Source organism: Opisthorchis viverrini (assembly GCF_000715545.1).
Source record: "Opisthorchis viverrini unplaced genomic scaffold opera_v5_108, whole genome shotgun sequence".
In the NCBI taxonomy this organism is placed as follows: domain Eukaryota; kingdom Metazoa; phylum Platyhelminthes; class Trematoda; order Opisthorchiida; family Opisthorchiidae; genus Opisthorchis; species Opisthorchis viverrini.
In genome coordinates, this window is record NW_008751766.1 from 1251394 (window position 1) to 1269157 (window position 17764).

Below are 17764 nucleotides of genomic sequence, written 5' to 3' on the forward strand. Positions count from 1 at the left end.
TTAAGGGTTGTGTATACCAGGCTACAGTAAGAGCTGTGTTTGTATAGGTGCGAGACATAGCCTCTTCGGACATTGTGGGGTTTTCGACCACCGACGCCTGAAAAGCGTGGCTGGTTTTCGATGGCGTCGGCGTGTTATTAACGAGGTGATTAGAAAACGGGTATTTGTTTGTGCTGCAGGCACTTCAACCGCGAAAAAGATCCGACAGCATCAACTGCAGTGGTTGGGCCACCTACTACATATGCCGAAACACGACCTACCGAGATAAGTGTTGTTCTTTGTGGCTTCTTTAGAATGGCGCTAACTGCGAGGTATGATTTGGCGTAAGGGCATGGAGGAGATTGCGAAGAATTTAGATGTTGGTGTTGTACACCTTCCAGGATGGAGTTTCCCGTGACCTCCCTGCGCTTGGCTGGAGACATTGCATGAAATGTCGGCTGATGGATGTCAGTGTTGCTCCTGTTGTCAGTTTCCTTTTACATTGTCTGATTGCGCACGTTGAAGTTTAAGCACCTCAATTCTGGACATAGGTTAACACTAGGTCCCTTCCGTCCGCTCTTTTTCCCTTCTTTTCACTCTAGCGCTTTAAATATAATTAGACGAATCTTATGGTTGTACGACAGCGAAGCTTCAGTGTCTACGCTAGTGTTGTCGCTGATGGTGATTGTCCTAGCGCCATGGCTTGTGGTATCTATGGTGCAAGAGTTGCAGTCGGCCACAATTCGTAAGCACTTTAACGGACTGGATGCCGCTAGGCGGTTGTCTCTCCTCTTATAGTTTTCTGGCTCGACTGATATCAAACAGTTTATTTGTCGCATGAGACGGACTGCTGTTCTGAGACAGATAAAGACGGAGGTTTACACCCAAAATATTTGGTTTTGAACCACGGATTTTCCCGTCAGTAAGCTCCGCTAAGTAAGTTCTTAATCGCTGAGCTATCTCGAGCTCGCCTTCGAAGAACAGTTCAGCTGGTCTCCTCCATCACAACTGGCAAAAGAACACAACTGGCCTGCATTAAATGTCGGCACCAACCCGCCATCAGCAACAAATTCAGCGTGATATGAATCTTCCAAAAGGAGACAGATTCGTGAGTTTCGATGATGCATCGACCATATCTCTACCATGAGGCAAAATCTTCAACGGTGCCACTCCTTCAAACGTCCCACATTGGTAGTTTTTTTGATCCGAAAGCTGCTTCGAACTCTGTCGATCGTCAGAAACCTTGTGGTTGTCTGGCGATTGTTGTGTTGTGTTGTGCTAGCTGAGTGATTTAGGAGCTTGATGCAATTCATTCTGTCACGTTGCTAGTCTAGTTATTTGAGTGGCAAAACCTCAAGGAAGAAGACAAAGGACACCAGATGAAAATCGGCTATATTGCAGATGAACCAATGGGGGAAAGAGCGCTGCGGCTTAGTTGACCACAACAGAGAGAAAATGAAATCTAAGTGAAATATTACAAAGGTTAGAATTGTTCGTTAGGACCTGACCGTCCTAAAAGTAATCCAAATTTATATCCCTTATGAAGGCTAGATTGCTTAGTGTTGGGCGAGATAGTTCAGCGGTCAGAGCGCGAATTTACTGACCGAAAGTCCTTGGTTCAACCTCTGTCTCCTGTTATGTTCTCTACTAATCAGTCAATCAACCTTGTCAGTTACACATGAAATTGAGAGGACAAAAAGCCATGAGGAAATTATACTGCAGCAACTGAACAGCCAATATCGAGATTCGAAGAATCAGGAATGGAATGGAACAAACAGTCCAATGAAAGGCTGAAATAAAGAGAGAGAAATGTGAGCAATATGTTCGTAGGAGGAGTGCCTCCTAACACCTCCCCTTTGAAGTCATTGTTCGTACGACTCGAGTTGTGGGTTCAGTTGCATTCGTATGACAGGCTTTCTGATCCGGTCGGTCCATCTTCTGGGTGTACAACTTTTGGAAATTTCTGGTTCATTCATCGGCTCTGGAGATTTTGGCTTTTGAGCTAACTCAAATGTGTCGAGAAGAGTCTCCAGTGGAAGAACAGGGTCGAGTGTAGGTACCGCTGGAAGATAGAAAGCGCGTAGCTGATTGGCATGACGGACCCAGATAGAGGAGCCTACATTTACCTCATAGACAACTCTTCCGGCCCGGCGCACAATTATGCCTTGGGTCCACTTTTCCGCGCCACCACGATAGTCTTTCGCTAGCACAGATTGGCCGGGTATGAATGTGTTCGGTGCAGCACCGTGATGTCGGTTGAACTGAACTTCCATATTTACGTTTCTACCGGTTGGCGAATGTGGTGTTGGACGGATGACGTCAACGGGTAAGCGGACCTTCCGGTTCATAAGTACCTCCGCCGGGGACTTACCATGTGGAGTGTTAACATTTGGTGTCGCCCTGTAACTCAGCAGAAATGTCTCGATGACTTCCGGTGTGATCCCTTCCCCTTTGAGTTTTTGGAGTGCGCGTTTGAAAGTGTCCACAAATCTTTCCACTTGACCATTTGATTGTGGATGAAATGGTGGTGATCGCACGTGTTGTATGGCAGAAATGTTTTCTGGGTCTAGATGACGACCATGTTCGTCAAAAATAAATCCAAGATATTTGATAGAAGTGAGAAAAATGCGCACTTCTCTGCACGTAGATGAAAACCATATTGTTGAATCCGTTCGAGTACGCAATGTAAACGATGCAGAAGTTCTTCTTGACTAGAACCTGTAAGAATGATGTCATCCAAATAAGCAGCAACTCCTGATAGACCGTTTAGCATGGCATCCATTGTTTGTTGAAATATTGCTGGTGCAGATTTTACCCCAAATGGCAAACGGTTAAATTGAAACAAACCGCGATGTGTGTTAATTGTCAGAAGTTCTTTGGAGTCATCAGAGACTTCTATCTGAAGGTAAGCATCAGCAAGATCCAGTTTTGCGAAACATCTTCCACCATTGAGCTTGGTGAACAAATCTTCTGGTACCGGCAATGGATATTGGTGAGAGTCTAACACGGCGTTTAATCCAGTGGAATAATCAGCACATATGCGCACCTTGCCATTTGCTTTTTTGATGACAACAATGGGAGCTGCCCATGATGAGTGGTTTACTGGCTGGATAACTCCGGATTGCTGGAGACGAACAAGTTCATTCTCCACAGTTGCGAGAGCAGCAAATGGCACGGGACGCTTCGGTCTGAAAATTGGTGTGGAAGCAGGTTGGAGTTTGAGGCTTGCCTTGGTTTTGGTACAGCATCCAAGGCCACTTTGGAAGACATCGTTGAATTTTGTCTTCAGTGTGTTAGTAAAGTGTTCTGCAATGTCTGAGGAGGATGAACATTTCAGAGTACTGCACACAGATGATAAAGGTACACTGAAAAGGTCAAGTTTCTCGATCCAATCGAGTCCGAGTATGTTTAATTTCGGACAATCGGTGAGATAGCATGTTCCTGAGAAGTGCACATTGTTGAATAACACATCACAAGACAACTTGCCTGTTAGTTTTAAAGTGCTACCAGAGGCGCTTTTGGCCCGATGGTGCGTGGAGGATAAAACAGGTTTCCCAATTGATTCCCAAACTGAACGTGATATTAATGTAATATCCGAAGCTGTGTCAAGCTGCAAACGGATCGGGAAATTGTTGATGGAAACTGTTATGTATTTCCTGCGGGATTCAAATTCAACTTGAAACGTAGCAAACAGAGAATTGGATTGTATTCGTTGCTTGTACGTCCGCCTTTTGATTGAGTCTTTCATCGGACTGTTATCGTTCTTTGGGTTTAATGGTGATTTGGCATTGTGGGTACGGCAAAAGCCTTCTTTATGGCCCCAACGATGGCATGCTTGGCACTGATGTTTCTTGAATGGACAAAAACGTGCATAATGCCATTCACCACATGACCAACATGATGTTGGTGGCTTTTTTCCAGGGGTGACAGCGGTTCGCTTCAATGTCATGACGCTGCTGGAAATAGGCGATCGCGACTTTTGCTGTACCATTGCGGTATCATGTTTGAGATTGCGCAAGCGCTGGCATTCTGTGGTGAGGTCTTTCACAGTAATGTCTTTTTCGTGCTCAAGTTTGGATAGCAATCGCGTGCGAATATCTGATTCCTGAGAAGATTGAAGTCCAGCGACAAAAATGAGGCATTTGAACTGATCTTCTGTAAGCGATTGCAGTTGGAATTTCTCACATTCGCGATTAACGATACCGGCAAAAGTAACGTAATCGTCGGCCTCACGCTTGGCCAACTTGAGACAGTTGTATCGGACATTAAAAAGTGAATGTTGGTCACCAAAAATTTCGCGAAGTTGGTCCACCGTCTGCGCAAAAGTCAAATCTTTTGGGTGTTGTGGAAGGATAAAGTTGGTGAACCGGTCGTGTTCGAGGGTTCCAAGTTTCCGTACCAAGAGACGGGATTTCCACGCATCATCTTTGCCGGTGAACTCATTCAAGAATGTATCCTCCCAACGGCTGTACCACGAACCAAAGGTGAGACCAGATGCTGGCTCATAGTGAAATTCAGTTATAGTTGCAGCAACGGAATCCGCAAAGGATAGTGAACTACCACTTTGAGATGAAACTGAAGTTTGGAGATTGATGACTTGAGTGAGAGACTGGATAAGTCGCAATTGCGATTGTTCAAATTGCGCTTGTTGTTGTTGAAGGATTGATTTCAAATCCTCAGCTGAAATTGACATTCTTGGGTTCGTGAAGGGTTCCCGTCGCCAGTGTTATGTTCTCTACTAATCAGTCAATCAACCTTGTCAGTTACACATGAAATTGAGAGGACAAAAAGCCTTGAGGAAATTATACTGCAGCAACTGAACAGCCAATATCAAGATTCGAAGAATCAAGAATGGAATGGAACAAACAGTCCAATGAAAAGCTGAAATACAGAGAGAAATGTTGAGCAATATGTTCGTTAGGAGGAGTGCCTCCTAACATCTCCCCACTTCCCCTGTGTAGGCTTGGGCTGCCTGACAGTTTCCCAGCCCTCGTGCCTCCTGGTGGCGAACCCCTCTGGACGCGTACGACTATACAGGAAGCTTCCGCCTTACTTCACCACATCCCTTTACATGAGACAAGGCGGGCCTCTCTCACCCTCCCTTCGCAACTTTGTTATTGATGTGCTACTTGAAATTTATCTGCCCGCCTCTTGAACCTCGTGGGTTGAAGTGCTCCCGGAACGTTCGCTCACAGACAGAGAGTATGCGGACGATGATGCCCTTCTTGTTTTAAATCCTCCTTTATCATCATCAACACCATCGTCATCATCATCAACATCACCGTCATCATCATTGTTATATGTATTGATGTCCCCAACAGTAGCCCCGATGCGGGGCTTTGAAGACTTTCCAGCGTTCGCCTCGTTGGTTCACTGAAGTTGAACGAGAATATAGAGAGTGGACACTCTTGTCGGACACCACGTTTTGGAGTGAAGCTTTTGGGGAACTCACCGTACATTCACCCTCCCAAAAGTATGCGAATATAGGCATCGCCTTATATTCACAGACTTCTGGGGCGTACCCTGTTGAGCGAGTGTACTTAAAAGCGTCACTGAGCGATTCGTAGAATCGAACGCACGCTTGAAGTCAAGGCACGCCAGGTTTGTTGGTTGTTCGTACATATGGCGTTGCTCCGACACCTGATGCAGTGTGAAGATGTGGCCAACGCGGCCCCCAACCTGATCGAAATCCTGCTTGATTCTGATGCGTCAGGGTTTTGCGTGCCACTATAAAACGACGAAAAATCAGTGACCCCAGGAGCCTCGTCACAACAGGAGGCAAAGTAAACCTCTCTGGTTACTACATTCAGTGCGAGTGTCATTTTTGAAAATGGGCCCTACAATCGATTCACTCCAGTTTTCTGGGACGGTCTCTTCCTCCCAGATAGACCCAAATAGGCTAGACAGGCACTGGCTGGGAAGCCCACCGGCCTCCTTGAAAAGAGCAGGTGGAAGGTCGTTGCGACCAACAGCAGGGTGATGCTTGAGTAGGAAATACACTCGGACACTTCTCAGACTGAAGGCTCTTCCATATTCATGGTTCACCTTTCCGTTGAAAGCCGAGATTCTGGGTCGGAGGTAGCAGGTTGGCAGCTGAGTTGCTGTTTGAAGCACTGTAGAGAGCGGCTCAAACGTTCTTGATAACCTAAGTTCATTTGCCGCACGGACTGGCATGCGCTTCGTACCTGCAAAGTGTAAATTGCTGCTACAGAACTAGTTGAGATCAATCCCAACCAACAGGCTTGCAGACGAGTCAATCGACATGGTAGATAAATTTGTTTGCCTGGACAGTTGTATAAGTCCCGGTGGAGTGACTGGAAATTAGATTACTTCTCAGTCCTGGAAGGTCAATACAACTCCTGCCAACCTCAAACACCTATGGCGCCGACATGACGTCAGTCGGTCTAGCACAGAGTTTACGCTGCGGCAGTTCTATCTATACTGCTTTGTGGATCAGAGACGACCTCTACGCGTGGAAGACATACGAAAGCTGTATATGTTTGACCGTCGGTGTCTCCGAAGCAATGGTCGGGCACATCGGATTCCTAATTTTAAGGCGGAATTCCACAGGGATCCTGCTTTATCGCTCGCAGTCAGGTGCTGATACGGCCGAGAAGCCCACCCCACGCAAGATTTGCCGAAAATTCGGGACGCTTGCCCGTTCGTCATCAAACCGAGATCTGATTGGTCGAAACTCTGGACCCAGCAGCCAATCACGACTCAGTATTGGCCGAATGCCGGTTGCTACTGGCGCATCTAGAACGCGTCAGAATTTCCAAAAAGTTATTGCCGCCTACGCTATATATATGGAGCGCTGTGCAAGTATTCCTTATTTCGTTTAGGGCGTTAATGTACCTTGTGCACCTGTGGCTGTTTTGGCGTGAACGCTAGCTTGGAAGCTTAGACCAAGAACTAAGCTGAGAAAAATACCGTTACTACATCAATGTTGACAGATACACCTTTTGGAAATGCAAACTGTTTTGGATAAAGTAAATAATTTTGTTGCACAGTCGGATCATCATCATCATTGTCAGCTGTAATAACTGCGTACTTGTCACACAGTGGCTGTAGCTGTCACAGTTTCGTTCACCGGTGATTCGGGGAGGTGGGTTAGGTAGCCGCGCATTGGACGCGGGAGCTGATACATTAGTGCGTGAATACAGCACTGTAGGTGGACTGTTTAGTGGGGGGATTGGAAGGGGAGCTATATATATTGAAGGCAATTGCTTGGATGCATGAGCGTCATTGAGGGCGCGACTGGGTCCGCATTCAGGAAGACGGCGTGACCAGCGCAGCTGAGTTTCCTGGTAAAGGCTTTTATACTTCGCTGCACGTAAAAGACAAACAAGGTTTTTGATGGCGACGATTTCTAAATAGAGTTCTGAAAACTTTTCAGCTTTTACCACAGTATTTCATTGGTAATGAGATTGAACAAGAATGAAGGGATATCATCTGTTGTAGGGAAGCTTCTGGAGAGGTCAGCGTTCTCCCTCACGCTCCCATAAGTATGTGAATATGGAACCGGGTTATGATCACTAATTTCTGGTGCACATCCTGTTGGGCAAATGGGATTAAAACGCTGGCGAACCGACAGAATCACACGCACCCTTGAAGTCAAGAAGCACTCAGATTTTAGGTGGTGTATACATGTAGCGTTGTTCTAACACCACATGGAGTTTGAAGATGTCAACGTAGCTGCTACCCGTTTTGAGTCTGGCTTGTTTTTCACGGGTCAAGGTTTCGTGTGCGCCCGCAAGACGACTAATAATGCTACAACGGGAGTTGAAATTACGCGATTGCAGGTACCCTTTTTGAAGAAAATCACCTATGGACTCACTCTTGTTTTCAGGGAGGGTCCCTCTTTTTCTCGATGGACGGAAACAGTCAGGAATTCACCGCCGTTTTTTAACAGGGCAGGTGGAAGTTCGTCAGGACGAGGAGCACGGATATGACTGAATAGAAATGGGATGAAATGGCGATTGAGCGATGTCACTTGCGCTCATGGAGTCAATGCCTATCCAGACTGAGTGTTGGAGGTGTAAGCACCTGGGATGTTCGTTGTAGGCTAGACGTAGGTCCGTGAGCTTGCCGCACTTTCCTCCTTCCTATTATAAGGCTTAATTCAAATAAATTGACATGGTTGCATTGTAGTGGAGCACAAGGATTTTCATTTAATTTTGCTGTCAATGGTGATCATCGTGGTCCGCTCACCGTCCCTTGAGAAGGGTTTTCATCGGCATATGGCTGAAGTGGCTGCAAGACAGGGTCACCTGTCCCCTACCCGGGTGAATCAGACAATCTTAGGTACACTAGAATTTCTGGTAGGCAATTTCCGGCCGATAGCTTCACCCATAATTCACACAGAAATGGTCTCTCTGTGATATCCCAAGTCTCTCTGGTAGCATCTGTGCCTCAAACAGAGCAGATAAGCGCGGAAGAATGACCTCATTTTCATGCGCATAGTAGATCCGACGGAAATAACTCAAATGTATGCTATTTATCAAACGATGGGTTTCTAAACCGCTCAGTCGTATGAGGTAGGTTTATAACTTGAAACAGTTTTGAATTTCAAGAAAGAATGGATTTTGATTATATCTCTTGCTCATTGAAAATAAGCTTGGAGGCTGGTGGTGGATGAAAAACAGTTTTATCTCAGAACTGTCTGCTTTACGGATCATATTCGGTTTCTAGAGGTCTGTATCTTAAAAGTCAAAAGATGAAGGACGAGGTGATAACGCCCAAGAAGCAGATTTCTCCTGGCGAATGTGACCTGTAGATTTTACAGCATTTTCAAAAAACTCGTGCCAGATGGAAGCCGGTCCGGGTGGTACCACATCAGTCATTCTGATTGCAACAACTGACGTTTGAAACTTTTGGAACAAGCTAATTTAGTTAGCATACAGATTTGCTGTGTGCATTCTGCGTATCAATGAAAATTAGTTCATCACCAATTTACATCACACTATGCTCTCGCTAAACTAGGTATCTTGCAGTTTGTTCACAGATGGGTGGCGGGATATGTGACTGATGTATCATGCTTGCTTTCACTTCGCTTGTATATTTTAGTGGTTTGTGAAGGTGAAGTTCAGAAATGGCTTGTTGGTTTTTGTAGTTCTTTACGGAAGTCCTGGTTCAGGTCAACTTTTCAGGACAGCTTCAGCAAATATCGTCTTATCGTAGTAGATATGGGCATGTCTTGTGTAACTGTCGGTGGTGATGGTGATATCAGGGTAGTAATTCCGTTAGCATATTTCGATGAATTCCAGCAGCAAACACATATTTAGCTGATCTAGTTTAGTTTGCGCCGGATATGATGGGGTATTCGGATTAGTACTGCTGAGGTATACCAGATTGTTTTAGGAAGACGGATGTCTTCCACAATGGAAGGGCTAATCACGCTTCATAGTTTACGCTGGCTACGACATTTGCCTCGCATTGCACAGGACACTACCTCGCATGAATCGGATGGTCTGTCGCCCAGCAAAGAAGCAGAAAAATGCTGACCACCACACTAGTCGGATTAATGGCTTGCGTCCGTGGATGAGGTTCCCGAGTCTGAGCTCATCGGTGGTTAATGGCACCGACAGACATGGCTCAAATAACTAGATTGATCCAATACGGACTAAGTGCTTATGTCGTCGCCTCCCTGGTTGGTTATATCTTCCCTGGTCTATCATTTCGCCGTGACCGAAACCAGCAGCAGTCGGAATCAACGTACTCCTTTGCACGGTCTAAAGCTGGCAAATTGAACTTAACTGGCTGTTACCATGCACAACAGGTGCAGTTTGAGTCTCAGCTTGCAGGTAACAGGTAACTCGTCGTGGTCGTGGTTAACCAATGGGCAATCGGTATGTGCAGTTTTTATGGCCTACGTTTTGTAATTCACCCTTCACGAAAAAAACGTTGTGGCTTCCATCAAAATGGCTATGTAGGAGGAACCACCCTTCTGTCTTCCCACTCAGCCATTGATACAACTATCTCCAGAGCACCTCAATCTGTCATTGCTCGTATCGCAGGGATGCCACTTTCTGCCTGACTGTTCGCTAGTTTCCACGCCATTGTAAACTTTGAGGAGTGAAGTTACGTCAGCATATTCCTTTTGGTTATTGTGGTACTGAATACTGACTACCTCGATAAGGTACATTTCTTGGCCGGCTATTGTTTCATACGCGCAATATAATCTCAGAACCCTATTTATCGACGATTTTATCATGCTCCTCATAGCCTTTTTGATTTTTCTGTCTTTCCCGAATTTTCGTTCGTGTAGATGCGGATACACCGGGCAAACGTGAGGAGTTACTCATTCAGAAATTGAATCAATGTTGTGTGGTTTTTGAATTTGTCCCGGACGTTCTAAGCGACCTTAAGGATAAAGAGGTTAAACGAGATGCTTTACATGAACTCACCGAATATCTGGTTGAAAACACTGGTCCCATTACGGATGCGATGTATCCTGAGGTAGTGCGCATGATCGAGGCAAACTTATTCCGTACTCTCCCACCGCCTACTAATCCGTCTGGTGCTGAATTCGATCCCGAGGAGGATGAGCCTACTTTAGAAGCAGCATGGCCGCATTTACAGGTTGGTGATCGGTCGTCAGTTATTCCCTTCCTTTGCTGCAATAGAAAACTCTCAAAATTCTTTAGTTGGGCTCTTTTGCGCAGTCGATGCACACTGTGTTCAGGACGTAACCTTAACAGTGCAGAAACCGTTAAGATGCTTTCTGTAACCACTGTCTTGTTAGTCCTTTTGTTAAAACTAAGGTAAATTTTTTAACCACCCCGGCCTTACAAAATACTCAGGTGTTAGCTTTTGGTGGTCAAGTTTGCATACTTTTGTTTACCTTTTTCGGAAGAATTGTAGTTGGTCACCGAATTCAGCATGATCTACTTGAGTTCTGAGGGTTGCGTTCTTGTAATAGGGCTTTAATGCTAAACCTAAATGGCATTGGTTCTTCATTCTTTGCTTTAACTACTGTTGAGGAGCCGACCATTCGTTGTCGCTGCAGCTTAAATAGAATCTAACCCTCGATATTGTGTTCGCTTGGCAGCAATAACCTCGGACGCTTCCCGTTTAATTACTTTGGTTCGAGAGGAGAGGTGTCCCTTGGAACCACATGCGCGCCATCCCTTCCCGGTAGCCATCGTCGTTGTCGTAACGAACGAATGATTTTCCAAAAAAATAATTTAGTGTTTTTTTTACCAAGACTTTGTTGTATGCCATTGATACTACAGTCTAACTTTTAACTCTGGAAGAAACATGAAATCTGCAAAGGCTTTTAGTATACCCGGTCACTTGTATAAGTGGTTAATGGTCTTCATGATATGAACGCAGCCAGCATCATTCTCAGTCACGTGCTGATTAATTACGAATTACCCTACGATGTACTTATTGTAGCTCGCCTAGCATCAAACTCATGGTCCCTAAAAGAAGACAGAGCCCCGTCTCAAATCCGATGATGTGACGTGCCCGAACGTAAAGGCGTGCTCGACTGTGTTGCCTGGGGACACATGTAGGTTACGCGAACCGCGCAATTTACATGGATTATGCATATGTGAAGATCTAACGTCATAAAATGACATGTCCTGGTCAGGACTTTATGGGCACTTTGAATCAACATGCAAATGTGCTTTGTTCAAGTCGTGTTTTAGGGGACTATTCGACACGTACCCTAACTAAACCAAAGCTGTCGAACTTGTGGTCTTACGCCGAGTGAATGGTTCTGTTCAGTCTATCTGCCACGGGAAAACTACTAACGAGCGGGAAGAAACCTTAGACTTCATTAGAAAACACTGTATGCACGGAAGATAACATTCAAATTAACCGCGTGCGTCGTTGTATTTCTATGGGTGCCACGCCAACAGGTGTCTTCTCATGTTTTCACTAAGCTGGCGCTATACGATTTTGTTATTTTCGTAGGAACATGCTCTCTTAGGGGGAAAAGGCACCCTGAATTGGTAACAGTATTTTCTCCACGTTAGGATTGCCAGAAGCATCGTTTTAACGAACTGTACATCTTGCGTGTCCATTGTGAAGATGAGACTTGCCCGATTTCAGGTTTGACAGTTTAATCGTTGGTTCTTGCAGCAACCTTCTTATATAAATTAAAAAATAATAGTAATCACGAAGAAAACACGAAGACTGAGATACCGTCAGGTTGCCCGAACCCAGACACGATCATTCGATACGCCGCGGTTGGTTGTGAATCACTGACCGTCTGGTTAGTGAGTTCACGCCTGAACTATCTTGAGCCTAACTGGCCATGTAGGATTTGCTGCAATGCAATTTTGCGGTTAGTCATGTTAATTTTAGTTGCATTCTGTAGTGAAATAATCCACCCTGTTTATTAGCATGCTTGAACGATGCTTACTACATCAATCCGGATTGCGGTGCATTGGTTTCCTCTCCCAGTTTACCCCCTTTTCGGGAATACAGACTTCTACCCAAAAGAGACCATTTTGCCTCGCTTTCGCGAGCTTCGGTTGATTGGCGAAATGCCAGCTCCATATGGGGACCAAAAATTTTGCAGTTTTGGAGATGCAAATGCCTTCGCGAAAAGGAGTGTAAGCTCAACAGTTGTTGCTGTGATTTTACTGGTCAGTGCTAAGGACACTTAATTATTGCTAGTATCCTCGCTGGATGAATGCTCAGTTGTCTGGCTCTTAGTACACCTGAAGGCTCCAGGTGACTAGACGATCGTGTCGGAAAAATAAGGTGTTATTGTCTATTAATGGTGAGCACTGGACACTTTTCAACCTGTATTAGGATATTAACGATTTTTAGTGTGGTGGCTACAGTTTTTGTCGAGCAAAACCACAGGACTCTTCTTATGCCTTATATTCAAGGTTCATTCACAAATGTGACCCCCAGTTCACGTACCCTTTAATCGCACTAGCGAATTCCCCCTAGGATTCATCATAACACGGAAGTTTAGTCTGCTCCATGAAATGTTGCAGACCAATGTTGTCACTTTCTGTTTCGGCCTGAACTGAAAACTCCGCTTTCGGACTGGCTACGGAGTAGGCTTCACTTAAAAAATAGGCAAAATTTAATTTTTCTGATAAACCAAACTTGTAAAAATTCCAGGATGTCGATGTTTCGGGTTAATTTTGTCCAATTGAGAACCCTGACAACGTTTTAATGATATATGTGGTCGTGTGGTGAAAGCCACTCGCCATGTCGTTAAACCATGTTCCACCACAGTCAATGACAATTTGCCAGCACATCAACAATGCTTTATTTCGCATGATAACTTTGACCCATCAAACACTCAATGGTTTGACGATTTCCTAAGGAAGATAGATAGCTATTGGGATAATCCGACTGTCAACCAGTGGCCCGATTGTTTAGGCTAATTCAGCAACTGGTCGCACTACCAACATTGCTTCTCGAGCCTGCCAAGTGGTTAGAGCGCGAATTTACTGACCGGAAGGTCCGTGGTTCGAATCCGACCTTCGCCACTCGACTTACCCTGTCTAGGCTTGGGCAACCTGGCAGTACCCCAGCCCTCGTGCTTCCTTCGGGTGGCATGGCAGCTAGGCACCGGAAGGGTGCTACAGCTGAACGCTTTCTGCCACATAGATTGTTGTTTGGAGACACACAGGAAGACGATATTGCTTTACGTAATTTACTGAAGTCTAATCACACCTACTTACGGGTACCTTCTCAATCTGACCATTGGGAACTTGGTTTTGTTGTTATTTCCTACTATTGACCCACTGGTTCTTATTTACGTTTTTCCCCTCCACTTCATATAGTTGGTTTACGACTTCCTGCTTCGATTCCTAGAATCCCCAAACTTCCAACCAAACATCGCGAAACGGTACTTTGATACAAAATTTGTGCTTCAGGCAAGTTTTTATCGCCTCACTCTTAATAAGTCGTGTTTTAGTGGTTTTTAGTGGGTACTTTGATCAATTAGCCTGACTGTATCGCTTTCGGAAAGTTTGACAGCAATCAGTAAATTTATTGCTGAGCAATATTCCGCCTTTTTTCCACTTGATTTAACAACTAACTCCTTTTCATAGTTTTAGCCACGTTTTACTTCAGTGTTTCATAATAAGCTGTATCATCAAACCTGAATATATCAGGTTAGTGGTGCGGGGCAGAAGTGATATTGGCTGTTGGTAGTCTTGTATCGTCTGGGTGCTGCTGACTTTGTTACTTGTCTGTTCTAATTTGAGTCTTCCGGTTGTTTCGTTTCGCGGCAGCCTATGGAAAATTTATCTGGCGACTTTTATCAAGGTTGTTTTTGAGTTCAAATGCTACGGGGCCCGAGAGTTTTTCCCAGGCCTTCCCCATGTTGAAGAGGTATAATGGCACTGTACCATTGTACTCTGCTGTATACCACTACATACTCCCGACATCACTTTCTGCTATACGTAGAGTTTGAGCGCTTCACCAAAAGGCATTATACTTCGTTTTTGTTTACTGCTGCGTTCGATCTTCCAGCTGTATAAAGTGGTCCAGATCTTCACGGTCCCTGGGCATCGACAGTGAGAAGTGCAACCTGAGAGAAGACTAATGTGATGTCGAAAGAAAGCAAACAAGTGCAGTGACTGATTGAATATAAAATTTCCATCCTTCTAATTTTGCTGTCAAGGAGAGTCCATAACCATGGGTCAACCAGGTCTTTAGCCTCCCACTTAGCAGATCCCATACACCGGCGTGCCAAGATCCTTGGTAAAACGTTCATCAGTTATCTCTATCTGGTGCTTTCTTCCACCGCAGTTCTAATTGGAAGATCAGGGTTCGCCCAGGCAAACGATGTTCGGGCACGCGGACACATGAGAGCGAGGGGCTCACTGTTGCACAGCAAAACACATGAAGCATACAGCACACCAGCAATGTAAAAGAATGAAAGGGATAACAACAGGATCAAGGAAGCCTGGCGCAAAAGCAGTGGTCGCCAACTTGGCTGATAGAGTTGATTAAGTTCAATAGTGCATCATCATCATCATCATCATCATCATCATCAGAGACGGTAACTTGATACTGATGCTTCGATGCTCTACAAAGTGCACTCAAGACTACTTTACCAAATGTCTATATATTTACGGGGGGTCTGTTCGATATCATTTGAAGCAGTGACGATTTGCGTCCAGGGTATGTGAACTATGAAAACGTTCCAACGCGCATTGAAACTCTTGGTCTGATCACGTGACCAAATAAGTCAATGAATTTTGACACGAAATAGTCTCACGCTCTTACTCAGGGACCTCTTTATCTTTGTTCTTCTTGCTTACGTCGTGCATGTTCAGTTTCACAACATCTCGCTTTGTATTAACCAGAAAAGATCACGAAAACATTGTCTGTGTCGATGTGCAGTCCGGATACATGAATGCAGAAAAAAGTATGCAGTCACTCTGCTCCGTCACATTTGGCTTCCGGGTCCCACCACGTTTCCTGTGCTGAATACATTGTACGATGTCCTGAAGATAAACCTGCACTTAACTGTCGCGTGGGTCTGGATGGGCCTGTGGTCAAACAAGTAAGGCTGTCGTACAGACCCCTGATATCTCGGGAACACAGCGGCCTCATCTATTCACCATCCGATGCGGTGATTCCAACCATTTAGTCACAGCAACTGTGATGCGTACCCACCATACAATCCATAGGAACCATAGTTATTATCGATCCAAACAGGTACAATCGAAGTTAGAACATAGAGCCTAACTACAGATGCTTCCAGAGAATGTTGTATCCAGTCGTGAAATAACCTGATAAAAGAAGAACCAGAATTTACAAAAAATGACATTTTACTGGTTGGAATACAAAAATTCAAAACGGAAAAATCTTCCAAACAGTATGAGTGACCTGACTGAACCGGACAATAGGTAATCCCTCAAAGTAGACAATATACTGAAGAAATGCATTTGCCAGAAATCAAGAAGAGTAGTCCCAGAGCTGTGCGTCGTTGTAGAGAAGGCTAATACTGGTCATAAACAAAAAATTAAAAAGCCGCTCTACTGAAATAGACACCCCATAAAGATCGGCCCCAATGCCCAACAGGGGTGGTAATTGTCGGATAACCGATAGCAGTAACCCTCATATGGGTAAAGAGAAGGGTAGACAGAGAGAGGCAAAGAGAGCAGGAACTAAAGTTTACGGTAGCACCTCTGAGGTAGGTGTTCAATCAGAAGCACACAATGAGACCGATTGGGAATCATGAGACTGATGGACAGTCTTCCGTTTGAAAGCACTGGTCGAATTAGTAGTCACGTGAGTTGAAGCAACCAAAGTAGCTGCTCCAACTGCCGAATCCCTGCTCAGTACGTCCGACTGGACAAGGCGCATGAATAGAACGATGTTCATGAACATGATCAGTGCCAAACACGTAGTTCCAAGACAGTAATAAGGTAAACTGATTTGATCTCGGTTCAATACCAGCCAGCGCGTCATCCAACATAGGACCAGGAAGCGGAACACAATGAAGGTACCTTGGGACGAAGAAAGGTTAAAAAGTAGCGTAAAGTATCATTATCAAATGCGAAAGATGCACATAAGTGACACTCATGTTCGGATGTAGTTCAATTAAAATCAAACACTTCACCTATGGAACCTTCCAATGCATAACAGTCAACTGCAACTTTCGAAGCTTCTGAGATCAGAACGCTTCCAGGGAGTTTGCTTGTTGACACTGGATGGTAGAGCTTTTCTTGCGTCACACTCTACAGAAACGCAAACAGTACAAGGCAATCCATCTGGCCCTGGTGCACGACTAAGTATGTGCCTCACATCTACGAAGGGAAAAGCACTCCTGTAGGATTGAACAAGAGCATATCCGAACTAAATGCCAGCAGATGAGCCAATCAATATACCAGACTGAAGTGCGTGAGCTTGATATGATGGTTTAGCCAAAAACGATGTTTCCCTTCAGAAATACAGGACTAAAGTGACATTCAGCAACCCACAGCAGCGTTGCCGTCAACACGCGATCAGCTCAGCCCAAAGGTCCATGAGTCTTTAGACCACTTTAAGGTCATTTGGGGAACACCTTTCAAGTTAAGATTGGCTCCATGAGAGCCTAGACTGTCCAGTTTGTACATCAGAGACTTCGTAACGGCGATAAACCCAATGACTACCCGATGTAGTAAACACATCAGCACTTAGTCCTTTCCTCCCCCTTAATACGAGACCACAATGAAAAAAACTGCGTCTGGTTTATAACAAATGATCTGATACTAAATGATACCCAGCTAATGGAAACGTTTCAAATCCTGTGTTGAAGTGTAAATGTGAGGTTGATAAAAAAAGCTGACAAGGAAAAACGACTGAGTGAATGAGACAGAACTTGGATCAATCGGAGGTTAAATACCCACAAATCACATCCAAGGAATAATCTAAAGCAATGATAGAAATGCGCTGAATGTGGCTCACCTAGATTGGCATAGTTCACAAACTGGGAAAACAGACTGTCTTTCGGAAACTCGAGGCATTTCAATAGCCGTCGCATGTGTAGAAAGATTGAATTTATTTCCACAAGTAGCGCGACAACAGCATATCCTATATAGGTCCCGGATACCACAGCTGAGGTGAAACAGGTCATTACCTACACGTATGATGAATAGCCAGTGTAAACTTACCGCAAAGTGATGAACAAGAAGTTCAAACGTTGAACGCTCCCGTGACCACCAAAACATGTGCACCGAGTCTGCGATAAAATACCCTACAAAGGATTAGACAGAAGACCACCCAACTTACCAAGCGAGTAGGCAACTAAGGATAGAGAAAATGGAGACTGTGCAAATATCAAATCCTTTGACAAGTCGGGATGAATATAGAA

The 17764-nt window shown here is 44.8% G+C and overlaps 1 protein-coding gene across 1 annotated transcript in view; it reads left to right on the top strand.

Annotated features, from left to right (window-relative positions):
* Nucleotides 1-17764, top strand: part of T265_05701 (hypothetical protein) — a gene marked incomplete at both ends in the record, with an annotated part of 91863 nt that overhangs the window by 21759 nt on the left and 52340 nt on the right. Inside the window, 3 exons of the mRNA XM_009170770.1 lie at nucleotides 10247-10560; nucleotides 13340-13529; nucleotides 13737-13801. Coding sequence (XP_009169034.1) covers nucleotides 10247-10560; nucleotides 13340-13529; nucleotides 13737-13801 — 569 coding nt within the window. The remainder of the gene's footprint in view (nucleotides 1-10246; nucleotides 10561-13339; nucleotides 13530-13736; nucleotides 13802-17764) is intronic.